This window comes from Epargyreus clarus, unplaced genomic scaffold (genome assembly GCF_041222505.1).
Source record: "Epargyreus clarus isolate Ecla_fem2 unplaced genomic scaffold, WU_Ecla_fem_2.2 ptg000002l, whole genome shotgun sequence".
NCBI classification, from domain to species: Eukaryota; Metazoa; Arthropoda; class Insecta; order Lepidoptera; family Hesperiidae; genus Epargyreus; species Epargyreus clarus.
The window spans coordinates 10,700,832-10,728,438 of record NW_027332210.1 but is presented as its reverse complement, the minus strand read 5'-3'; the positions used below and the strand labels follow the sequence as shown (position 1 = coordinate 10,728,438).

At 36.2% G+C, this 27,607-nt stretch overlaps 1 protein-coding gene across 2 annotated transcripts; it reads left to right on the top strand.

Annotated features, from left to right (window-relative positions):
• The first annotated feature begins 2,306 nt into the window (after positions 1 to 2,306).
• Positions 2,307 to 22,915, top strand: st4 (sugar transporter 4). Of its 2 annotated transcripts, none has more exons than XM_073080122.1 (7): positions 2,307 to 2,384; positions 12,588 to 12,758; positions 13,329 to 13,411; positions 16,593 to 16,661; positions 17,172 to 17,332; positions 18,664 to 18,839; positions 21,652 to 22,915. In XM_073080122.1, exons 1-7 carry the CDS (start codon positions 2,330 to 2,332, stop codon positions 22,587 to 22,589), a joined length of 1,653 nt encoding a protein of 550 aa, XP_072936223.1. In that variant the 5' UTR covers positions 2,307 to 2,329; the 3' UTR covers positions 22,590 to 22,915. The 2 variants fall into 2 exon arrangements, with proteins under 2 accessions (XP_072936223.1, XP_072936233.1); XM_073080132.1 differs by lacking the exon at positions 2,307 to 2,384 and adding an exon at positions 10,973 to 11,084.
• Positions 22,916 to 27,607: the final 4,692 nt, after the last annotated feature.

The window sequence follows — 27,607 nt, the reverse complement described above, 5'->3', positions numbered from 1 at the left end:
ACCAAACAGTAGAAATAACACTGTTAACTAAATAAACAGCTGATGTTTAGTCTAAATGGAGTGGGTTGGAACCTTGACTTGCATTCAATGTTATCGTTTTCCTGCCATATTTATCCCGAATCAGCGATATGTATATTGCATGACGTATGTGTGTAAATATTATTGAAACAATTGTATGATATGATGCGATATGGTTTCATATATATTTTTATAATACTGAAGTAGTCAACGATATTGCAGTCCAATTAAATGACTACTGCCGCCAATGGACATCTGTAATCAATACCAGATAGGACTAGATTTCTACCTGAGGTCGCAACAGATGCGCCGCTACCTCCGAGGACTAAGCTGGTATGCCTCGGAAAAGTATGATTCCCTTACCACACCCATCAAACCGGAACACAGTAGCGCTTGACACTGCTGTTTTGAGGTAGAAATAGGTGTGGCTGTGGTGCCACCGAGTCGAAGCACAAATGATTCTACCACCTCTTTATTTCAGTGCGGTTCATATGAGGTTCAGAGAGGACTGTATGACCTTGATCACATATTTCGTGATGGCATTGACCATTTATCAGGTCACTAGTGGATACATTTTGATACACTTACATGTTTTTAATTGGTAATTCGTTATCGCCCTTAATTAAATAAAATGGATTTATAAACACTAATTATCACGTTTATTGAATAAAGGTTGGTTGAAAGTCAATCTGTTAAAATATAGACGTAACTACCTATGCCACTTAAAGATTACGAACTTTAGGAAACTGCATGTTTGTATATTTTTATTAATACGACTCAATTGATAGTATTTGAGTCCAGTACCCTTACTATGAGTTTTTACGTTTTGACAAATATGACTGTTTTGGTATTTGTTTACGTATTTGCTCATACAATTTCCAATCAGCGCCTCTAGCGGATTGTATCAGAACTATAGTGTCAGTAACGTAACATTAAATGTCTAAATTGACAAACATGGAAAGCATTATAGACATGGATATAAGTACTTTCACATCTTAATACTTAAAATATTTTTATGTAACTACTACTTTTATTCCTAAGTTCCTTTGGGTAATTTATGAGCCACGACAGAGCGGGGTATAGCAGTCTATAAAATTAGTATAAACGTTTGAATGTACCTAAATGTATAATAATAGTGACGTGACTGACATCCCGTACACAATATGGTTACGAATGTTACGATAAAACTAGCGTGACCCGCGGCGCCGCTCGCCTTGGCGCCATTTACATTTAATGTCAACACTTTATCTACATAACCTCTGCACTTACCGGATGTTGATTTCAACACACAAACAAAAAGAAACGGTAAGGTAGGTAAGGATATTATGTTTAGGGAGATGGTAAAACTTGGTACCATCACTGCTATACTTATTATTGAAAAACCTTACCACTTCAAGGAAAGGTTTTTCAAGGAGTACCATCTCATTCCTCAGGAGTAACATCTGTATTTCGATTTAGGTATGAAGGTAGGTTTTACAAGTATTATTAAAAAAAATAAAAATACCAACTGCTTAAAAATAACTAACTGAACAGGGAAGTGCTACAAAGCGTATTTCACTCCTACAATTTAGACAAAGATTTAGATAGATTTAGACAAACCCAGCGCCATATGAAAATCCGTCAAACTTATTTATAAGGCATGCCAACAAGTAAGACATACATACCTTTCGCAGTCGTGGAAAAAAGAATTGCTGTTAATAATTCTGTATATTTAAGAAGAAAAAAATGAATCATTCACGACAAGTCCTTGTGACGTAGAAGCTTCCACATAACGCCTGGCGAGACAGATGGTAAAACAAAAATATGTATTAATCCTGTTTTTATTTATGTATGTGTGAATTAAGGTCCGAGGTTTAAATCCCAGGCACACACCTCTGATTTTTCAAAGTTATATGCGTATTAGAAATTAATTATCACTTGCTTAAACGGTGAAGGAAAACATCATGAGGAAACAAGCATACCTGATAGATTTATATAAAAAAAATCTCAAAGGTATGTGTAGTCTACCAATACGCACTTGGCCAGCGCGGTGGACTATGGTGTAATCCTTCTCATTCTGAGAGGAGACCCTTGCCCAGCAGTGGGACGATAATGGTTTGATGATGATGATGAATTATACACACGTCCAAACCCTATGAAAGACTGACTGTCAAACAATTTAATTATAGTTCTATCAATCTGTGTAAACAACCCCTTTCGGTAGATTTCGACACAAAAAACAAAACACGTCTGTCACGATAAGGGTATCGGTGGTTGGGGCGGATGTTGATAGTGGTCAGTCGGGGGCAGAGTGTGTTAGTGGTGTGTCGTCATGAGGGCGATCCTCATGGACTTCTGCCCCGGGGTGCTGAGGAAACCAGAAACTGGTGAGACGATTGCATAATATTCTATGAAAGAAATAAATTATAAGTTTATTTCGTATCATATATTTCTCGTTCTTGTTTGTTGGGAAAATTTAAGTAGTAGTGACCGTATTCTTACGCGGTCCTATGCCGCACTACTCAGTTGGATGTAGAAAGTGGCATTTACTAAGTGCGACAATTAATAAAATCTGACTCTTATCATCTAATACTATACAAAGGGCCACAATCATACGACTATTCATTGAGCAGACGAGATAACGAAGGGCATAAAGTCAGACAGTCGAATTTCTGATAAGGACTCAGTTTTGTAATATTTGATTTGTACCCTACCTGATGTTTTGCATTTGAAATTAGTCCAATTCTTTGCAATCATTTTATACTATAGGAGTTGCAAACGAGCAAGTCCACCTGATGGTAAGTGGCTGCTGCCCGTGGAGATATGTTTTGTTTTACGTACCATAGGGTGGACAGCTTGCTTATTAACTACTCCATGTGCAGTGAACACCAGATGCGCTTCAGGCTCGTTTTACTTCATAATAAAATAAACTATATAAGTAGGTTCTTACAATCCTTGATCTATAGTAATTTCGCTTCCGGCGCACATCGCGTCAGCGCCGCTATCTCAGCGACAGGCCGTAACGATCGGAACTGTTACTTTATCGCCTTTTATCTGCAAGCGATTCTGTTAGCTCGTTACTTACACACGACGTATAGATGTTTAGATGAAGCTACCACTATTTATGGTAGAAACTGTTATGTCCCTTATTATGCCACTGCTGGGGACGTGTCTCCTCTAAGATTTCGTGCGGATTGCATTGAGTAAATTTTTCCAAAGAACTTTGAGGCATGATTATGATAATTAATTTCTTATATAAACAAAACATGGAATAAACAAAGGTATGTCTGGGATTTGAATGTTGGAACGTAATGCTCCATTGAGGGACTGAGTTTCAACCACTAGGTTATCATATGTCGATGTCCCTGTAGTTCCGGGACTAGATTAGGGCTACGGTATCCCCTGCCTATCGTAAGAGGCGAATAAAAGGCGGCTTCGGGGTTGCAGGTGGCAAGAGTGGGAGCTCGAACCGTCCAGTAAGCGACCCCGGAAAGGACGACGGTATGCGTGGTCGCATACCTATGAATCTATGAATGTAATCTATGAAATAAGAAATCTATAAATTTGTATTAGTATTTTTACGAAAGTGACATAGCTACATACAATTTACCAGATGATATAGCCATGGGATGGAAACCTAAGTTCATAGAATAAGTCCACCTGACCGGGAATCAAACTCGGGATATTTTGTCTGTCAACCCAAGCACACAACCACTTTGCCAAGTAAACCAACTGACAGTATATCAAAGGTCTGTACAGTCTATCTGCGCGCAGTTAGCAAAAAATATCAAAACGACCTAAACCTGATTCCGAGAGTATCCATGCCCAGCAGTGGGACAGTAATGGGTTGATAACGATGATGTATGATATAAAACCCCAAAGCTGAAACAGTGTCGATCGTAACGACGCCTGTCGTGGAGATAGCGGAAATTACTAGCCGGTAATGTTCGGGTAGGAGATTACTGGAGGCGGTCGGATGTTGGAAGTAAACAGATGGAGCTTGTCTTTATATTAGGAGTAACAAGCGAGTATATGTGGACTATCTAGACTATCTGATGGATTTTTTTCTATAATATAGGAGTAGCAATCTATAATGCAGTCCAGCTGGTAAGTGGCTACAGGCTTCAACCTGAGGTTGACTATAGTCTATATAGGCTATAGGCTATAGTTGTATATAGACGCTCCACTATCCCTGAGGACTAAACTAGCTAGCCTGGAAAAAGTATATCTCTCTTACCCTCTTTAAACCAAAACACAGCAGCGCTTAACTCTGTAATGAGGCAGAAATAGATGAGGCGGTGGTGCCGCCGGAGGGGAACCATAGAGGGTTCTCTATTTTCTTACGATGCGGCTTCTGTATATTTACACGTTCAGATATGAAACTTGTACATGTAATATGTATAGTACATTTATGTACTCGTAATAGCGTGCTAGTTGTTAAGTGGGAAGATATCAAAAAAGTTTCGTATACGTTCATAACATAAAATAGTTATTCCCGGATATCGTCCTTATGATTTTCATGTACATTATATTTATAGAAATCTCGTAGATTCTCAACATTTGTGTATTATGGAGTAGTCCTATACTAGGTTTTTTTTTTTGTTGTCCCTGTAGTTCCGGGACTAGAATAGGGCTACGGTATCTCGTGCCCGTTTTCCGAAAAGGGGGTTTCCGGGGATGCCGGCGGCAAGAGTGGGAGCTCAAATCGTCTGTAGAGCAACGTCTGTAGAGAAGGACGGCGGCATGTGTGGTCGCATGCACGTCGTAAACACCAGTTGTGAGGGAGGAGCGTAAAGTGCTCCCCCAGGGCAGAGCCCGACCGGGGCATCGCGCTTGGAGGACTCCGGTTGTGTTCCATTGGAGATCCCGGAGTTCTCCACCAAGCGCTGAGGACGGCCACCGGGGGGGTTTTAGTGCGGTAAAAATCCCACATAACCCGGCGTCGCTCCCACGTCGTCGGGAACCTTTTGAAGGTTTCCCCCTCGAAAACAAAAAAAAAGGTTTTTTTTTGTTGTGGGTTCCAGGGTTACATAAAGACGTATTCTTTTGAACCCTTTTGATTACGAAGATACCCAGACATACCAATAAAAAACATTTTTACCGCTGCTGTGTTCTAATTTCAAGAGTGTGGTAAGGGCAATATACCCAATACCCATCCGCGGCTTTCCAACTTAGTCCTCTGGGGTAGCAACCATTGACATTTAAATATTCGTTGGGTAGCACATGTTTGGCCGATCTCGGGCAGGACTTTTATTTTGTACAGGGTTGATGAGGTGATCTGCTTGGTCGTTTGTAACTACCATCTTATATATAAAATTCTCGTGTCACAATGTTAGTTACCGTACTCCTCCGAAACGGCTTTACCGGCCACCAAATTTTATATGCATATTCAGTAGGTCTGAGAATCGGCTACTATCTATTTTTCATACCCCTAAGTTATAAAAAAAAATTAAGGGTGAACCCTAATTTTTTTTTAATTTATATGGCAACACAACATTTGCCGGATCAGCTAGTATTATATTAAAAATAAAAACACAAATACATAGACTAAATTTGCTAGCGAAATGTGTATGTACTTAGCCAGGAGTCGAACACGTTATTCTGAATACATTAGTACGGCAGCTGACTAAGTGTGCGTTGGTAAACTTCACCCACTTTTAACAAGCCTATTTTCAAAGAATTCTCAGCCATGTATTTCCTCACGATGTTGTCTTCTAATGAATGACTTGCTATCAATTACATTATCAGCCATAAGACAGGCGCCATCAGACCAGCCAGTATCCAATTAGCACCGACAAATACGATATCAGTAAACGTTAGTTACGCAACTTTCATTCATTACTTTCATATAAACAAGGCGTAGGGCGTTTTCATATGAGACGATTAGAATTAGTAGAGTTGCATGGTGAATTAATCATAAAGAAAATAAATTAATCGTCATTGTGCAGTACGAAAACCGTTCTGTACCGTGTGACAATAATCCTACTAAAATCGTTTTATTTGAAAGCGCGCTTAATAACTAGTATGTATACCATTAACACGACTATTGCTCGGTGACTTTTTAGAAGTGTATATGTATCTTACAACGTAGAAAATTGTCAGGTTTTTCAAATGAAGTGAAATATGTATAGTCTGTTGGTCGCTCAACTAGCAAAGTTGTAGAGGATAAAATAACTACTCGCAGCTCAAGAAGCGACAGATAGGCTATAGACTAACTACTATCGCTCAGATAATAGTTGCCAATTGGGGAATCAGCTCTAGGGCGTTTATAAATTAGAGAAGTAGGTACTGCTGCGACATTTTTTTTTTTTTTTTTTATAATATAAGAGTAGCAGACGAGCATGCAGTCCACCTGATGGTAAGTGGCTACTGCCGCCCATGGTCATCTGTAATCAACCCCAGATAGGATTAAATATTCCTACCTGAGGTCGGCCACAGATGCGCCGCTACCCCTGAGGACTAAGCTGGAACGCCTCGAAAAAGTCTGTCTCCCTTACCACACCCTTCAAACCGGAACACAGCAGCGCCTAACACCGCTGTTATTAGGTAGACATAGGGGTGGCGGTGGTGCCGCCTGAGTCGAACCACAAAGGGTTCTACCACCTCATACATAAGCAGGTCTTTGTCCTCCATGTGCGACAATGTACGGGAGCAATCCGTCGCATGTTTGCAGGACTATGCCATTGATTGCGTAAGAAATATAACCACTCGTGTGTAGTACGACAAATGTCATGCTGTCGTGCGGTATCACATCAAATCGTCTAGTTTGAAATCACCCTTAGTCTCGTCTCATCATGCTTCCATTTACTGATCGGATTAAGACTTTGGGTTCCGGTAAGATAAGATCAAAATACGGTTGTTTGTTACACAGCTAATATATCTATGAGTAGTTATCATACTTATTTATGTTGATGCGTCTTCTCATAGATCTGCTGACTAGGTTTTTTTAAACAAATAGCTGAACGTAGTCTCTCTTTCATTGAGTTCCTTTCGAGTGTGGCGACTTCCCGCTACTCATCAAGATATGGCGCCACGAGTATTCTGAATCACGCTATCGAAGTTTTTTAACCATCTTCTTTATATACAAGTCACGAATTGAGACTGTTCGAACACGGCCACTCTCCTACCGGGCATGTTTACCTAGATCGGGAGATGTCCCTTTGCCAAAATGTAATTTTCTAGCCTAATTCTGTGCCATTTTTGGTGGATGGTATGATGATCCTTTACATAGAACGTACAATATTCGAGTATTTGTCGAAGTTCTTGGTGACTTGTGATCAATGTAATACCGTATTCGCATGCTGGCGGATGCAACAATCTATATAAATGTAGCTTCTTTGTTTCAATCTCACGGATGACTATAAGTTATAACATTTTGTCGACGGACAAAATTTAATAAGTTCTTCATTGTTTTGAGTTAAATGTTACAAAATGCTGACGTATTCCGCACACCAAAATAACGCACCGTATAATAAGTTGGTCTGGAGATTTTTGCTACCCTTTGTAATACATTGGATATCTATCTTCAACATATTTCTAACACGTTCTTTCTAATTTGCTGTTACGAAAACCTCGTGAGATATGCATAATACAGGAAATTGTTGGATAAATACTGGAAAATGTTGGGCTTATGTGGATTTCAGTTTTTATAAATAAGTGAAAGAAGTTAAGGAATGTTTAAAAATCTAAACACTATTTTTGCCTTAAATGTTACATGACCGTTTATGTTAAAATTAAATAGGAGCAGGAATATTCATAAGTGTCTTGATATTTTATTTTTTCCTCTTTCCACTTTCCACTTATTTCACTACATTCTGAGAGCCAAGTAAATCTATCGCAGACATTTACCAATTCTAAATTGAATCAATCAGAGCTATCACCTGAGGTCTCAGCAGACTATGCGATGTTTACAAATAGAACTAGAATCAACAGAACCAGAATGGACTAGTAATTCCACTGAGATAACGGATCATAGATCAATTTTGGAACTAAATTCGAATGGGATATACATATATAGAACCTCGAAAGTACGGATATGAGAAAAATGTGCTCGTCAAAATAGACTTACAATCAATTGTTGTTTTGTACAGTTAATATCGGAATGTTTTGGAGTCTAGGGTTTTGTGTGTTCATGACATACATATATGGTGTAAGGAAATAGCTTTCTCCCTATTGAATTTCGTAGAGGAATTTCCAGAAATCCTTCCTTATCTTCTTGTTGGCGTTAAATAATTTATTCACACATGACTTATTTATTAAACATGAATGATACATGAATATTTTTAAACTTACTAGTTTAAATTGGTAGAAGAATCCCCTGTGGTGTAACGGTAGTACCACCGCCATACCTGAGTAAGAACAATATTAGTGAATTGATATTTAGTGTCAAACACTGCTGTATTTTGCGGTACTCTGAGTTGAAAGTGATGACACTTCAGGCAGTTTTTCAGGTGTAGCAACGTATCGGTGGCTGACCTTAGGTAGGACAGTAGGACTCCATCTGTCCTTTAGGTTGGTTTCAAAGGTGGTAGAACACTTTGTGGTTCGACTTCGGCGGCACCACCGCCACACCTATTTCTGCCTAATAACATCAGTGTTAAGCGCTGCTGTGTTCCGTTTTGAAGGGTGTGGTAAGGGAGACATACTTTTCCGAGGTATTCCAGCTTAGTCCTCAGGGGTAGCAGCGCATCTGTGGCCGACCTCAGGTAGGTATATCTAATCCTATCTGGGGTTGATCACAGATGTCCATGGGCGGCAGTAGCCACTTACCATCAGGTGGACTGCATGCTCGTCTGCTACTCCTATATTATATATAAAAAAAAAAGGTTGATCGCAAATATCGCGGCAGGTAAAGCGGCCACATACAAGTGGACTGCAAGTTCTTTAACTTCTGCTTTTGTAACAAATATATAATTATTATTAGCGGGTATCCGTGGTGTATGCAGAGTTCAAAGGAGATTACAAAGTACAAGCAATTATTGCATTCATAACGCGCCTATAAATCTCGTCCGAGACAAACACACTTATCTGGTTGATAAAAAAACACACATGCATGAATTATCAATGTCTGTACCCCCTACATATAGATTCATCACGTAGTTTTTGCTGCGGGGTTATAGCGCGTATGTGGTTGTCATATGTGTTGCTTTTATAAGTGTTATGATGTGTTGGTAGCTGCGTGGTGTACTGTACGTCTTAAGCGTCTATGGGTTATAACTCGGTTGAGAGGTTATCTTGGACAGGGGTGGTAAACCTTATTTTCTGTGTATGGGAAGCGAGGGGTATTTTGGACTATGAAACGTGATTACTTCATTTGCATTAAACGTACTGGTTTAGATGGAACATTGCCATATTTATATCTTAAACATCAGTGTTAAGCGCTGTTGTGTTTGAAGAGTATGGTCAGGTAAAGGTACAAAACGCTCACCAGCTTAATGCTTATGTATATTATATCTAAAGCCCACCTTAGATAGAATTCTAATCCTATTTGCAGTAAATTTTAAATGTCCATGGCCAGGATAGCGTCAGTCATGCTAAGTATTTCTTTAATACAAGAAAAATATATCTTTTTCATATTCATATTCATTTATATGCTTTGTGAGAAATGCGGTACTATTTGGGCTGGTAACAATATTTCCAATCTCAATCAATATCTGGTATTATATACGTCATGTCTCTATTTTATTTCGCGCGATCATTCTCCATTTCTAACTCAAATTTCTGAGAAACAGAAAACACTTCCTTATTGGATTTGAATCCACCTGTCTCCATGACGTATTTCACGTATGCAATTTACATATGTACGAAGACGCCCGCATTTGTCGAACCGATAAGCAAACATGTCCAATTTCTGAACAAACAGGCAAATATTATCACTGTACGTGGATGTGGGGTATACATATACATGAGTAAAGTTGAAGTGTATGTCTGTGATTCTGAAATATATTAACTGAAAGGTGGTAGAACCTTCTGTGGTTCAATTGCGACACCTCCGCCACACCTATTTCTGTCGAATAAAAGCAGTGTTAAGCGCTGCTGTGTTCTGATTTGATGGGTGTGGAAACGAAGATATACTTTTTTGAGGCATTCCAGTTTAGTCCTCAAGGCCGCCGCATGTGGCCGGCCTCAGGTAGGAATATCTAATCCTATCTGGGGTTGATGTTGATTGATTCACTATGTACGCTTTTATTACGATTCTATATATTTTGTCTGTTTTGTTATATATTCTGTTCCAAATAACCTGTCGCTTACGTGTGACGGTATATACGCAAAAAATATCATATCACTCTCATCTTTCTGTAACATGCTTAAAGAAGTACAAATTCTAAATATATCGGTACATAATCATTTTGAACTGGTGATGTATGTCTATAATTAAATTTATGCTATTTGCTAATTCAAATATTTTGAACTCGAAACATACGGTAATGAGAATAAACAAGCTTGATTTGCAAAACACAGATTTCGGTTCTCATTAAATTGGTAATCATGCCATATACATTCGAATTTGTGAAACAAATATGCAAATTTAGCCGAATTTTCAGTAACTAGTGTACTGCTTACATTTCCATCCGCGGATTATAAGTGTTCCATAAAATACTTTTCATCAAATAAGTTCTATAGTTTCTGTCTAATAAATTCTGTAATTTAGTCAAAATTAAATAATGATGTAGCTTTGTAAAATAAAATTAGTAATTTTTGTCAAATAAAGTCTGTTGCCTTCGTCTAGTAAATTCCGTAGTTTTTTTTAAACTGTTTTTGTAAATAAATTGTAGTCTTTTATCATAATTTCTGTAGCTTTTGTCGCCTAAAATTTATAAATTAACTGATGACGCATATCGAAACATTGTAAAAGTCACAAATTTAGATATATACTCCACAAATATGAACCCATATCAGTCCCAAGCGGCCCTCGCTTGAGCAGCGCTGCGCTGTTATTTTTGATGAATCCAGACTTATCAAGATCACCGTATCTCGGCTCGCCAGTCTCCCGTATAACGTTGAGCTTTACACTTTGTTATATCATTAATTATAGTATAAACCTTCTGTCGACGTTTGTACTCGAACTGTCACCTGGACGTTTAGCAGTAGGTGCCATTTTGTTTTTTTTCTTTTTATTTTGGTGATAATTTTGTTATGCTTGATAATAACTTAGGTTAGTTTTTTGATGATCATTGAAGCTAAAGGTCAATTATAATTAATCCAATCCAATAAAACATTAATAATAGTAATCATTAAATACGTGGTCAACTAATTAATTCAAGGATTATGGTCAATGATGCGAATTATCTCTGTTGTACTTTTGAAAGTAATTATAAATTTAAGGAGTAATCGAAATCAGTGGCGTCACCCTGTGGAACTCCGGTATTTCTTAGATATATCTGCATCTCCATACATAAAATTAATAAGTTGGCTAAACTGTATATTACTTCGGAACTATGTTGTAATTTATTCGGAGGATTCATACATTTTATTCGGAGCAAAGCTAAGCAATTTGTACAGTTGTTAAAGTTCTAAACTTGAAACTGCAAATCACGGTCATGCCAATTTTCGTGCAGTGTATTTAAGTGTTCCACCCTTATTGAAGTTTTTGCGACTTAAAATGCATGCCTCACCAACTATAGACCTTAATAAAGCAATTCGGAAATACTATAGCAGAGAAGCTCTTATTGAGATGAGGTAATCGCTAAATATAAAATGTAATCTATAATTGTAAATAACAAGAAGTATTATTGAATATTGATAAATACTTTGTAATATATTGATATAAGTAAATATAGTGGACCAAAGATAAGGCCTTGAGAAACACCAAAATAATAAAATTATTTTCTAGGACTTTACGTAGTATACGTCGGCATATAAACACTATCTTATAAAAATATTTTATACAATGTGAAATGATTGTGGCGTGATATCTAAATTATATAAGAGTAAGGTCGAAGAAATATGTATAAACAGGGGCAGTTGGTTTATAAATAATTAATTATACTATACCAGTAATCTTTTCTGATAAGTTTTACTGTTTGACCTAGCAATTTTCCTGTCAATATAATATAAATATATCTTTAGTTATTTATTCTTATGACTATTCAGCGTATTTTTTCATTTTAAATTTAATTATGCTTTAGTTATAACATATGCATTTTCTATTGTGATTCATAATGTATTTTGAAAATGTCGATATTTCTATCTGAAGTCGATAGCATATACAATATTCTCTCTGACCGTCGGGTTCAAAGAACAAATAAAACTATTATACTTAAAAGTTACTAGAATACTTTATCGCCTGCGGTCGTGCTACCGTTGCCTAACTTCAGTATTATAACTTATTTATTGAGTGTTGTGTGTTTGTTTCTAAAATGCTCACACAAGATATTCCAACCTTTATCTGAAATAGGACATAAATCATATCTTGAATTGATTAATCTCGTCTATTATCAAAACTCTTGCCATCAGGTAGACTAAGTTTGGTTAGCATAAAAACTAAAGTTTTGACAGATTAAACTTACGTAATCCAAAACAAAATAATGTTATAATTATAATTGTGATTTTATGATTTAATGTAAAGCCTTTTATTCTTCATCTGTTAGTGGAAGAAACCGAACCTGATCCGACAACAAAGGGAGAGGAGGAAGCAGGGTCTTCCTCAGAGCCAGCCGATAAGAACGGCATGAGCAAAGTACTGAAGCGACTGGAGACGGTTCCTGATATCAAGAGGGATACTTCTGGAATCACAACACAGTATATAGCTGCTGGAATAGGTGGGTATTTTTGAAGGTCTGAGACCTCATCGTAATTCTACGGGTGGTTTATCACACCTATTTTCTTCTTGAATTATAAATATAAAGTGTTGTAAGTCAGTCTTCAGGAGCACCAGCGCATTTGTAATTGACTTCAGTACCCTTACTATGACTCTTAACGTTTAACAAAAATGACGGTTTTTGTTTTTGTTTACGTATTTCCCATACTATTTCAATCAGTTCTGATACATTCCTCTAAGCGCTGATTGGAAATGTATGGGCAAATACGTAAACAAATATTAAAACAGTCATTTTTGTCAAAACGTAAAAACTCATACTAAGGGTACTTCTTTACTTACGTACGTGGTTTATTTCGTATTTCTGTCTAATTGAGATCTATTGGTACAAAAACATATGGGATAATAAAGCTCAACAAATAATTTTTATAATCATAGCTCCAGGGTTATTGTTAGATGTACGACTGCTAGACGTTACGTATGGCCGTGAATAGGAGTAACAATATTTTTTGACTTGAGTTTAATTGCTTCCAAGCTAATATTTTTATAACTGACGAAATTAATTTTTTTGTAGTTAATTTGGGTGCTTTCGCCGCTGGAGTATGCGTGGCGTGGTCATCAACAGCAATACCCTTACTTACTAGCACTCAGAATGAGGTAAGTTTTTAAAGTTATTTTAATCAGTCATCATCATCATCATCATCAACCCATTAACGTCCCACTGCCATTAGGCCATAGTCCACCGCGCTGGCCAAGTGTGTATTGGTAGACTTCACATACCTTTGAGATTTTTTTTTATAAATCTCTCATGTGTGCAGGTTGATGTTTTCCTTCACCGTTTAGAAAGTGATAATTAATTTCTAATACGCACATAACTTTGAAAAATCAGAGGTGCGTGCCTGGGATTTGACCTCGGACCCCTCGATCGAGAGGTCGAGTTTCTTAACCACTAGACTATCACTGCAATTTGAATCAGTAAATACGAGTATATCCTTAATAAAAATAGTATTTGAATTATTTTAAGTACCATTTAAGGTGCTAGAGTCGTTGTAGATCGGCTCTGGACATACCAAATTTCGAGTCGAAACTTTATGATGTTTTTTGGTCTTCGTTGCCAAAATTGTATACATTAGGTACAACGTCCTTCAGTGCAAACTTACTTAACAAGTCACGTAACTTAAAGTGGTATTAAAGTTGACAGAGTTGAAGAAGGCTAGGCGACGCAACTATAAACAAAATTATAATTTTAAAATACAATGGTTTCTGTTGGAATAATTCTCGTTATTTTCGTAACGGCAACGTTACTAATTAAAATTCCTCTTTGAATTTATAACGCTTACAAAACAGCTGAAATACTTCGCCAAACGGAACGCCGTAAATAATATTTTCATAAGAAACACCGATAAATAACAGGTTTGCGGTTGAAATGTTCGTGTATGACAAACGGGCGTTTAAAAAAACGCTGGATGTTTTCTACACTTATAGTCCAACACTAGATTACCTTATTGCGGGCGCCATGGATACACAAACAAAAGTTCAAATCCAGAACAGAAATAAAAATTGACCACTTAAAAGTTTGCTTGTCGAGGATTGATTCGAAACGGTCTGCATATCCGACCGTTCTTAATATCAGTAAGCCACAGAGTTCATCTTGCCATCCATTACCGTGAAAGGTTCTTGTATTTTCAGAAAGGAACATTAAAATTCGACAGTTTAAATTGTGTCTGTTATTTATTAACCGTTATGTTATTAACCGCAAAGTTATAGATTTGTGTGTGAAACTCGCTTCAAAATGTTTAGTGTTTATAATTAGATAAACATTAGAGAGAGGTATGGCGTAACGATCACCATGTCGAACCAGAAAAGAGGAGGTACCCGGTTTTATATCTGGCCAGTTACTTAGATGTTGAAATTATTGTAGATTTCTACACTGAGTGTAGAGACTTTTTTGTGTCTATTGCGACGAAGAAATCTTTGTACGTGTCTATGAGTGTAATACATTATATACTTTCACATAATGTTAATACAAAATTATGTATTAAAATTTATTTAAAATAGTAGCATTTGTAAGTACGAATGCTAATATTTTAAATAAATTTTAAATAAATAAAATGCTAATATTCTAAATGTTAATATTTTAAATTTAATAAAACGCCCGTTTATAATTGTTTGAAACTAGTCGTCGCAGTACGAAGGATACTCGTACTTAGTAAGTTGACGAATATTAAGTAAGTTGCGATGTATTTAGCGGGGACAAGTTAGTTAATTTAATTAAGCTTCTCTTTACAAACTTCGAACTTGTTCAGAAACCAAATAGTGTTTATTGTAAGCTTATTAAGTTTTGAATCTGAGATTTCTGACTGAATTCCTGCTAGAAATATTTGATTTCTGTATTGTTACCAATGGGAATATATAATATTTTTTTAAGAAATCAATTTTATCTGGTAACAACTGGTACCTGTTGCTATGTGTGATAAATCCCTAAATAACATTGAAATACTATATAAAATCGACCACTGATTTACTGCTTTGAGATCAGAGTCGGAATGACTCGTGTAAGTGTGTTTTCCCTACCACATTTTTAAAGCACTACTAGACAATTCTGTTATAAGTCGGTAATAATTATGGCGTTTGTGCTTCCGAAGCCGAACCACGAATATTATCATTTCAATTATTAAATAGATAAGCCTATGTGCGTGAAAGTACTCTATAATAAGCATGTGTGATAAAGCAAAAATGCTTTCTATTATTTTTTTAAAAGCCTTGCCATAAAATGTGTGTTATAAGCAAAGTATAAGTCTCCAATAAATTACGCATGAATACTTTGATCAGATATTCTGCGTCATTTGATTCCGCCGCATCACGGTTACTTATAACTTGTACAAAGGTCTCATCGAACCCTTATTTGTCTGCCACCCCACACGTTTCGAATATTTGTTCGGTTCCTTTGAGGGATTAGGAATGGTAAACTCGTCTATACTTTGCGATCTATACCCATACGTGTAGAAATACGAGTTGTAAGTCTGTTTGTAAGCGTCAAATAATTGTCAGCTTCTAAGTTTATAAGTTTATTTAACTTGAATGTTTTACATTCACCTTTAAAAAGAATCTTAAGATGCTAACATATTTTCTAAAGGTGTAATTGAATTATTTTTTTTAAATTGCTTTAAGTAAATATATTTTCTGACAGAGCAAATCAATTGAATAAAAAATCAACAATACGATGTCCTGATATTTATACAACAAATAAAGTTAGTACAGTTGTGATTTCATGCATTTGTATTTTTTTTGTATCCCGCAGTTATTTTGTCATTTCACAAAGGCACTTTTACAACCTTAATAAGTGAAATATTAGGGTAAAGCATACAATGATCGCCGCGTCGTCGTGAGTTGCTTTATGTTAGGTATTGGAAAGTGTGTCAGAACATGCGACTCCGCTTGTAATCATTATCGGGAAAGCCTTAAATCACTAGACAGGTAATGTATTTGGCAAAACGCTGTGAGGTTTTACTTAATATATGAATTGTTGCCAATAACATAGAAAGCAGTCATAGCTACCTTCATGACATGTGTACTACGTGTTTTTGCAATTCTATGAGAGGAAATAAATTTTAATTTGGAATTTATTGCCAGTTGCTCAGCTACGTAATTTTAAGCTTAGGATCAGCTTTTTTGGGCAAAACATTCAAATTACTTTTATTTCAGCGTGTCTAACATTTCAGTCGTTTGAAAGAAGTCATTAAGAAAATATTTTAATTCATTACCAGTTTAAGGCACGGTTCTTCCGCGCTGACCAAGTGTTTATTACTTATACTTAAGGGTTTTCTATCTGTTTCAGATCGCGCAGATTTCTGATCTCCTCATACCCAACGCCACACACTCCCGACAAATGGTACCCAAAACTGGGGTAAGTAGTTTTCAAAATGTTAATTGTCTTGACTGACTTGACGACAGTGATTATTTACTGATTGTGGTCTGCATACTCGTTTGCTATTTACTATTACTAGAATCTGGCGAATTATTCTGTCCTTACCTTCCATACACGAAGGTTTTAGAACCCTTTGTTAGACTCCGGCGACACCACCGCTACGCCTATTTCAGGCTCATAACAACAGCGTAAAGCGCTGCTGTGTTCTGGCTTGATGAGTGTGGTTAGGAAGACATACTTTCCAAGGCGTTCCAGCTTATAACTCAGGAGTAGCGGTGTGTCCGTGGCCGAACTCAAGTAGGAATATGTAATCCTATCCGTGGTTTGTGGTTGATTATGTCCATGATGTCCATGGGCTGCAGTAGCCACTTACCATCAAGTTATTATTACCATATTATAAAAAAAATATTATCTTATTTTGAGTTGGCTTCTTCACACTAGATACCATCTAGCAGACAGCAAGCTCACTTTTCCATTACAATTGTCCAGATATCAGACTCCCAAGCGTCGTGGGTAGCATCACTCCTCTGCCTGGGTGCTGTGTTCGGCGCTGTACCCACGGGCCTCATCTCTGAGTACTTTGGTCGGAAGAAAACCCTGCTCTACCTCGCCCTACCTCTCGTTGTCTCATGGATCCTCGTCGCTTCAAGGTATGTTTGTTTTTGATATAAAAATTAAGAATATCTTACTTTTTATTTCGTTATGGCAAGTGTAGGTTTTTTGGATTTAATGATATTGTCTAATAGTTATTATTTCTGTACGGGCCACGACCGTACATTTTGTAGCATCAGCAGTTTACGCTACATTGATGCATTTAAGTTAGTACGCTAATGAGCTCTATCAATATCGGGCGCGTGCTCCTCTATCATTCACTATCATCTTAGCAATAGCAGTTCGTAATAAATCAGTTATTTCTATCAATCTCTATCATTTTCTATCATCCAAATATTGTATTGGGTCACGTCTCAACCCATACAATTTCTTTACTAAGTAAAGGACCGTTTAAGTAAGTAATTATACACATTCGTTAAGTTTACAACTATTAGACAGATTTGATAAAATTTCATGTGCAAACAGTTTACGCCTACAAAAATCTTTCACTTTTAAAAAAATGATCTCTGCATGGGGTGAAATGGGGTTAAAACATTGTAAGATATCAAGTTTTACGTAATTAAAATGAGAATTTGGAAATTGGCATTCAGTTTAATGTAAATAAAGAAACAGATTAAGGATCCTCGGACAAAGTCGCAGCCCGACTAATTATATATAAAGCAAATTTAACGAATTCTCATCTAAGTTTATTAGATTCATCTAAGTTTTATTTATGTTATCACACTTTACAAAGTGGACTACTTTATATTAAAGTTATTTGATTGCGAGTGCAAAGTCAAGAGAATATTAATATTAAAAGCTGGTGGAAAGTTTAAATTCGTTCTTCCAAGTTTGTTTTATGTCACCAAACAATACAAGTGGCCGGGGTAAATTTGATTTTCGCTGAAGTTATTAAAAGTAGATAAATATTATGGGCGAAATAATGGAACACGTATAGTCTTGGGGTTATTGCCGTAACCAGTGCCGGATTTATGATTTTGCCGTGTTGGTAAATTTTGTCGCCCCATCGAATCACGGTTTTAAGAAATGAAAACCTAAATGATTGTAGGGAAAGATTAAGGTGCAAGAGTTTTAAAAAATGACCCAGATTATCTTTTTCTATCCCACTCTTGGGCATGATTTAAAGAGTCAAAGGGGTTTACACCATAGGCTATCGCTTTAGCTAAGTGCGGAATGGTAGACTTCACACGCCCTTGAAAACTTTTTCTAGAAACGCTTAGATGTGTAGGTTTTGTTACGATGTTTTTATTCGCCGTAATAGTTTGATTATTGAATCTCAAACCCTGAGAATTGAACCTCGGACCCCTCGATGAAAGGGCCAAGTTAGGGCTATCACTGCATTTGCCTTACTCAATATATTTTTTTCCAGTCCGAACGTCTACGGGTTATACGTAGGGCGGTTCGTGGGCGGCGTGGCGGTGGGCGCGTTCAGCGTGGCCATCCCGCCCTACATCGAGGACATCGCTGAGAAACACATGCTGCCAACCCTCGCTAACTTCTACCACGTGCACTTCGCTTGTGGAGTGCTGTTTGGATATATCATTGGTAAGGCACCAACTGGTTTTGAGGCGATCCTCCGTAGTACAGTACCCCTACCATGAGTTTTTACGTTTTGACAAATATGACTGTTTTGGTATTTGTTTACGTATTTGCCCAAATTATATCCAATCAGCGCCCCTAGCGGATTGTGTCAGAACTTAGAAATAGTATGGACCAATACATAAACAAATACCACAACAGTCATACTTGTCAAAACGTAAAAACTCATGGTAAGGGTACAGTTTGCACGATTGTTTGTGCCACGTAAAAGATGTATAATTAACATGTTATTGAGGTATTCAAGGAACGTTATAAGGCGGAGATCTCTAAAAAGTGCAAGAAGATTTCCGCGGTATTGCAATGACAATAGTCAACAGTAATATAATTATCAGGTAGCCCGTCAGCCTTTCGGAAGGTTTAATTATATAAAAAAATACAAATATTTATCCATTTGTTTCTTTCTTGTCTCTTCTGTTCTTTCTGCCCTTAATTCTGTTCAATTCATTACTTCGTTTAATAAATGAGCAGTAATCCATTGTTTCATTTAAATTTGAATCGTATGATCAGGTGCCGCTTTACGCATTTACGTGATAATAAACATAACATATTACTTAGTCTGTTATTTACGTAATATAATTACGTAAAACCATCAGGCTCCAGGGATTTATCATAAGAGATAATTAATTAGCAATGAAAGAGAAGATGCCACTATTCGCGAGAATGGCAACATTACTCCGGATGCTCGGGCTAGTGGGAGCGATATAATTTTATATTTATTTTACTACTCTTGTTGCTTGGCTCCCTTAGAACTAGTGTTGCCATGTGTATCTACTTTTGAGGGATGTCTTGGCTTTTCTTATGACTTTTCTTACTCGTGAAAATGGCACCAAAACTATGTAAGTTTTAATTTCTAATGTTTGTCCGGTGAATTTTTTGTTAAAATTTTTATTGTAGACGTTTTTTATGGCATTACAGAGAGCAAGTCAAATGCAAAATGATAAAAATGCAGCCTATAATAGTAGCATTTGTTGGACCGTGGAAGCAACACAGGCAAATTTATTTCTGTTACAACAACATTAGTGATAGCGTTTTGTGTTCTAATTGAAGGATGGGGTTCACGCACTCATATGAACTCACTAATTTCATCCTCGGGGTTTTTTAATCTCAGGTAGGATGTCAATTCGTTCTAGCTTTGGTTAATGATATTTAATGATAGTTAATGGGAGTGCCCACTTACTATCAGGTGGAATGTATGCTCATTTGCAACTTTATTGCAAAATAATAATATTCGGTTAGTTTGGTACATTACGACTGAAATCAGTATTTTTAGAAATTATCCCAAGTTTGATTTTTATTTTTAAGAAAATAATCCTTATTTTTAGTACATACCGTTTGGCGACACTACTCATAACAATGTTTTGCACGTTTCGGTCTCTTCTCGAGGTCGGGCCTATACAAATAAAATTCAAGTGCCTATCTCCGATTTCAAAGTCTAAGTATTTTATTGTAAGTACTGATATTTGAGACAATTGCAATTATTGGAGATATGGAATTGGAATAACTGAAAATAATAGAAACTTAAATAATTTTCCTCCGCAGTGAAAGTTGAAAAACCGAGAAATCGAGTTTTTCAGTTTATGTTTTCTTTAAGATCCTCTTCTACTACAAGGAATTATTTTTCGACAGAACACGTTATGTTCTGGGCATACATTTGCTGTTGTGTGATAAAATTATCTGTTTTTGAATAAGAGTTTTTTATATTCATTTTAGCCCTTTCGAAGCTTCTTATAAATTTACCACAGAAACAGAGCCTGTACCCTTAGTATGAGTTTTTACGTTTTTACAAAAAAGACTGTTTTGCTATTTGTTTACGTATACATATTAGCGTTTACGTAAAAGCGTAAAAAATCATACTAAGGGTAGTTATTGGTGGTAGGCAGCATTGTTCGACCAGAAGATACCACTAATAAAATCTAGAAAAAACTGATTTATTGTATCAAGAATATATACAACATTGCGTTAAACAAAGGATGTTTTTCTAATAATCACTCGATAAATCCCCCGTTTCTTTAGAAAATAAAAAGATACCAATCTTTAAACCTAATTCAATAACTTTAATGAGAGTACCTTTTACTCCAACAAAGTAACAGCAAAAGATTAATACTTTATGTACTTTTCCATTATTTCCAGTAATCATCTTGGGCCTAATCATTCTGTCTTCAAAGGGCCTCAATTGAAGGCATTATCAAAGGATTAGGGGATTCTCTTTATATTTTTCTTACCCTATTTCAAACGTTTGTAACTTTCTTTCGGTTTCAAATCAAAATTTGTTCTATTTCTTCAAAAGGCGAATGTTTTTCTTTGTAGACCATTTTGTCGACATACAATTGTTAGTAATAAATTACGTTCGAAATTTGAGTGTTATTAAACTGTTCTAAAATATACATGTTTGAAGGTGGTAGAAACCTTTGTGGTTTAACTTCGGCGGCACCACCGCCACACCTATTTTTACCTCATAACAGCAGTGTTAAGCGCTGCTGTGTTCTGGTTTGAAGGGTCTGGTAAGAGAGACGGACTTTTCCGAAGCGTTCCAGCTTAGTGCTCAGGGGTAGCGGCGCATCTGTGACCGACCTCAGGTAGGAATATCTAGACCTATCTGGGGTTGATTACAGATGTCCATGGGCGGTAGTAGCCACTTACCATCAGGTGACTGCATGCTCGTCTGCTACTCTTATATTATATAAAAAATGTACGCGTTAAATTACCACCTTTTTATGTAGGCAAAACAAATATAAACTATCCTTTGCTTTTGTTACAGGTATGGTGCAAAGTACATCATGGTTGTCGGTGCTCTGTGCAAGTATTCCAGTGGCTTTCTTCATAGCCTTCATATTCCTCCCGGAGTCGCCAGGATACCTCATATCCCAGGGAAAATCCAGTGAAGCGAAAGCCGCCCTACAATATTTCAGAGGCATCGATAACGACATCGATTCAGAAATAAAGGCCTTGAAAGAACACATCAGAAACTCTGCTAAGAATCGGGTGACTTTTAAAGAATTGTTTGGGACAAGATCAACTCTGAAAGCACTATTCGTCTCTTTCGCTCTCATGATCTTCCAGCAGATGAGCGGAATATTCCCCATCTTGTTCTACGCGGAGAAGATTTTCTCAGTGACATTCTCTATCCCATTAACTCCACTAGGTGCTGCTATTATACTTGGATTCTGTTTGGTCTCCTCGACTTACTTCTCAACATTTCTCTTGAAGAAAATTAGACGACGCGTCTTACTTTTGAGTTCTTACGCAGCTATGTCTATCAGTTTGGGAAGCTTAGCAGTCTACTATCATTTGAAGGCGTCGAATGGGAACAATAGTAACACTTGGTTACCTTTACTAACTCTATGTTTGTTCGTGACTGTTTACGCGGTTGGCGCCGGTCCAATACCTTGGTTGATGTTACGAGAAATCTTCCCCCAAAATGTGACGAGACGAGCTACTGCTATCACTGCTGGATTCCACTGGTTCTTAGCGTTTGGTGTGGTCAAGCTGTACCAGAATTTGGAAGAAATGGTGAAACCTGGTTGGACGCTATGGCATTTCTCAGTTTCTTGCGTCATTGCTCTGATATTCATCTACTTCTTCGTGCCCGAGACTAAAGGCAGAACGTTGGAAGAAATTCAGGACGAGTTCGATGGAATCCACAAAGGGAAGGCACACAGACATTTTATAGAAGTGGAAACAGTTGTAGAAGTATAAGTTAGGAGATTTTTAAATAAGGTTGTATCGAAAATTGGTTATCTCTGTCAGTATTCTTACTTAAAAAAAATGCTTCTAATTTTTAGGGTCAGCTTTGGAAACTTCCTCATTCTAAGATAAAACAAAGAATTTTTACTTGATTTTAACTTTACAGTTTCTGGTTAAAAATACAATGGAGATACCAATCTCCGATACAAAGTGTAAGTTAAGTTATTGTTAAGGGGAGATTAGTGCCATGTTCGGTAGTGTTAAGCAGATAAATGTTGTGTACGCGTGTATTTATTTCAATACTTATTTAATTATTAATAAAGACTTATTTTGTAAAAGTGACTTTATTTTCCTCACTGCCTCAGGTTATTGCAGACACCCATTATTTTCCTAATGCTATAAAAGAATTTACTACCAAAAAGAAGGCTTTTGGATATTGTCCACTACGTTACTCAAGTACAATGAACGTGCAAGAGGCATTTTGTGAAAAAGTCCAGTTATTTACGATCAGTAAACATTTTACGAAGGCACCATTTTGCAGCTGCTGCAAAAATTCTGGTACTCTTTCTAAAAATTTTGGGTTCAAATATTTAGAGATGGGTGGGATCGGGCCATTACTGTTTAAGATAGTTTTTCAATTTGTCCATATTCACAACTCATTTCTTCTCATAGTAAGACTTTAGAAGGTGAATGACATAGCGATGGTTCTAGCGCCTTTCCCTTTATTTTAATTCCACTAACGTTAAGAAAAACACAATATTTCCTAAGAAACACGAATTCCCACTTGTTATTCGAATGCGTACAATGTGTATCACTCACGCTCCTACCAATATGAGGTTATTTCCCCGGAGGCAGGTTAGGGAAAATCATTTTCTAATAAAACAACGATACCTTATGAGGGAATACCTGAGATGTTTGTACACGAAATGGGAATAATAGTGGTGGCACAACATTGTAAGGGAATTAGGTAATCTGGCTCGAAATTGGAGCAGTTAAAAGGATGATACTATTTTGGGATTGCTTGAAGAGTTTTGTATGAGGAGCTCGTAATGAAAATTTTGAAGATCGCAGAACTGAAGTATAAAAACATGTTTTTGAATTTTGCTTTTCTTTATTAAATTACAGTAGCAGACGAGCATGCCATCTAACTGATAGTCATTGGCTACTGAACCGCCCATGGACATCTGTATTAACCTTACAAAAGGTTTAAGTGCTGAGGTTTGACACAAAAGCGTTGCTATCGCTGAGGACTAAGCTAAAATGTCGAAAAGTGTTTCTCCCTTACCACACCCTTCAAACCAGAACACAACAGCGCTTAACACTGTTATTATTAGACAGAAATAGGTGTGTCGCGGGCGAACTTATAAAGCTTCTACCACCTCAGATAAGTATGGAGATAGCACCGCATTCAGGTTGTATACGATTTATATCTTTTCTACCTACGAGTCCGTTATTCCAGTAGGAATCAAATTTGAAATATGTATGAAAACATAATTTGATGGAGTGGCATAAGTATGATAAATTGACATACAAAAAGCTGTTACCGTGAGATGGAATCGCAAATGTGTGTATTAGCGTCACGTCCCGAACACACGTGTGTTGAGCGATGTGTTATGTAACGGTAATATATACCAGTTCCATAATATGTACCCTTTTAGGCTTGCGTAAGTTTTGTGGCAAGGAAAGTATTGTTCGAAATAAATGCCTAACTAGAAAATGGGTATAGTCCTTTTTTCTTTCGATTACGGTGGAATTGGTGAAGATCTATTTCCTCTTCCTTATATATGTTTTTTATGAATAATGTAATGTAGATTTATAAAACTTTGTTGCAATAAAGTAGACAAAAGAATTTCGAAATTAATTCCTTAAGGGGTTAACTGTTGAGCGATGTCTAACGGTGACGGTATACCAGTTTCATAATACGGACGTTTTCAGGTTTTGTTTTGAGGTCGGGAAAATATTGTTCGAAATAAATGCTTAACTAAAAATAGTAGAATTATTTTGTGTATGGGATCATAACATCATCTATTTCTTCTTCTGTATATCTAAGGAGACAAATATGAAAAATGAAATTTATCCCTTAAGGGGTTAACTGTTTGTAATAATAAATCTTTCACAGAATGAGAGCAAAATATGCAACTGAAGCGGATGGATATAGGAGTATGAAATTATTGTTTTGAAATTTTGAAAATTTGCCCTCTGGGAGAAGGAATTATTATCCAATTAATTCAATTTTTTTTAATTCACATTATAATTAGCTATTACTTCCTGAAAGATAATGCATAGCCTAAACCAGTGAAACTAGATTTTTTTTAACAAAAAATATTTTTTAACATTCACCCTCATTTGGTGCCAGATAGGAAAAAGAACGTAAAACAATAATTTCTATTCTATTCAGATGTGTGCGTGTGTACGTGACACTCATACAGATTCACACCGCTTACAAAGTACAAACCTTTACTGAACCTTTACCTTTCTGTTTGTGACCTTTTCTCGTTGTGACATTACGTTGATTGGATTGGATGAAAGGTAAATGAAAATGGTTTTGTTACTGTTACATAGAAATTAGAGATTAAATTACAACTGAAATATCAAAGTAATTGAGACAATATGGCCGTGACTTCGCTTAAAACTTAATACCTGTTTACGGGCTTAGTAATGTTTTTCTTTTTTTCATTATATAGAAGTAGCAAATAAGCGAAGTCCAAAACCGAACCGAAAAGGGTTCTATCGCCTTCAAATAGGGCTTCAAACCAAAGTCCCGTTTAAGCTCTTAATAACATTTTTATAAAATTTCGTCGTTGAGAAGATCCATACATATATAATTATTATAGGACAGAAGTATTAGGTTACATTATGGAACCCAGCCACTTTATACTGATATTTTACGTAGAAACTTCAAAATAAAAGGTATTGAAACATTTTCTTCATCTCCATAACGAAACACCTTGTGAAGTGGTGGTGGTTGTATTGACGTTCAAAAAGCGATCTGTAAAGAACCTATTTTGAATAAAAAAAATGATTTAGTCGACAACTATTCGTGTTACACAAAGGCATAAAAAACGGAAGTTTTATGTAAAAAGAGTGCATGAATCGTGGATCCCTATCCAATTTTATACCGATTTTTATTCTTGTTCTGCCCTCAGAACACAAAAAATAGTATAAAGGTAATGTATGGTAAAAATAGTATAAAGATAAGGTACCCAAATATTGTAAGTTCCTTCTCGATAAATTAATCTCGATAAGTTAAATAACAAAACCGTGTGGCTTTTAGGATTAATATATGTGTAATTAAAACTGAAAACTATACGTACAATGGAGATACTTTTACAAATTAATAAATAAATTCATTCATTAAAACATAGTTCTGTTTTAAATATTATAAAAATCAACAATGCCAAGAAAACAATATAATTGAATAGACTATAGAAAAACCGTTATTCCTCATGAAACAATAGCGCTACGAGCACCGCTATTTTGTAGAACAACTCTTGTTATTTTATTTTTTGAAATATCAACAAACAAACTCGTCGATCGTAATGGGCGTCAGTTGACTCGGTTTAATGGGACAAACAGAACAGCTGCAGCTGGATTCGATTCGATTAAAAGGATTACTTTGATCACAAATAAAATATTGTATATTTTCAATAGGCCGTACCAAATGACTGGATATTTTGGCCCTAGATTTCCTTTAAATTCTGTTTTATTACAACGGTCTCGTTTGTTAGTTTCGTAGGTCATGGCATGTTTCGTATGTGGTAAGGAGGGGGTAAGAGTGGTAAGGGACCAGTTTGAGACATTCCAACTCTTGTTCACTTTTTTGGGTCAGGTCAATCTTCAATCTTATTTTCAATTATCTTATCTTATCTTCGGGTAACTTCAATTCATTTACAGATGTTATTAATAAATAATCAATAATCAATCTTAGTAGTCACTTCGCTATTGCGGCCCCTAAGGTAAGCCCCAAAGCTTGAGCTTGAGCTTGAGCAAAGTATGAGCTTCATACTTATTTATTACATTTATATTTTAAAAAATATATTTACGAATCATTTATTAAATATTACTGGATTGACGATTAAGCAAATTAATTCTATATATTAGAATTCTTTGTTGGAAACATTCCCAAAAAATATAAAAGTAGAACTAATAAAAGTAGCATTAATCAAAATCCAACTTTGCCCACAGCTTGTAAAACGGGATATCGAACATTTTGTTTCCACAAAAACTTTCTACCAATTCGGCTAGTTAAGGATTCTCCCAAAATTTATAATTGCAACATTTCAGAACAAACATTTAATGGTAGTTATAATGTGGATTGTTTTTGTAGTTAGATATATTCTTGACTCATTGTTGTCTCATTACTGGATACTGGACTCCTCTCAGAATGAGAAGCACATGACCAAAGTTCAAGTTCTAGATGCTAGATCTCACACACCTTTGAAAATATTAAGATTTCTGTCTATAGTTTTTTGTAATATTTTCATTTATCTTTAAAGATAGTGTTTTTCTAATACACATAGTATGCCGTAAAATTTAAAATTCTCAGGCGATAAATACATTCTGCTGCCATCATACTTTCATCAAAAAAATATACTTTTTAAAAAAAAAAATGTCATAGTCACACTCACCCTGATTAGTAAATTTCCCACAAGTTTAAAAAGTATTTATTTTCATAGATTTCATAAATTTGGCAGTTTCTGCTTACTTAAGTAGTCAAATCTCTATTTTTGTTAAGAAAAACATGGGATGGATTGACTTTTAACAATGGCCGTAAATCAAACAGTTTAAAAGAATGCTTTCAAGAACTTTAACCTTTTCCTAAGCATTAACCTTTTGTAAACCGACTTCAAAAAGGAGGAGTTTCTCAATTCACCGTAATCTTTTTATTTAAACTTAACTCGCCGATAAGCAACAAGCTACTTTCCCGAATTCGTTTCCCATTTCAAACAAACACGTAAGCCTTGCCAAAATAAGAAGGAAAAAGCTCTTCAGACGCTTTTCCGCTCTGCTATAGAAAAACCGTATGAAAA

Bases quoted from the DNA above. Each gene is read 5' to 3' on its own strand.
- st4 (XM_073080122.1), top strand. From the start codon at position 2,330: ATGAGGGCGATCCTCATGGACTTCTGCCCCGGGGTGCTGAGGAAACCA. The intron at 12,759-13,328 runs GTGGGTATTTTT...ATTTTTTTGTAG, and splicing joins GTATATAGCTGCTGGAATAG to TTAATTTGGGTGCTTTCGCC. The intron at 13,412-16,592 runs GTAAGTTTTTAA...TATCTGTTTCAG, and splicing joins TTACTAGCACTCAGAATGAG to ATCGCGCAGATTTCTGATCT.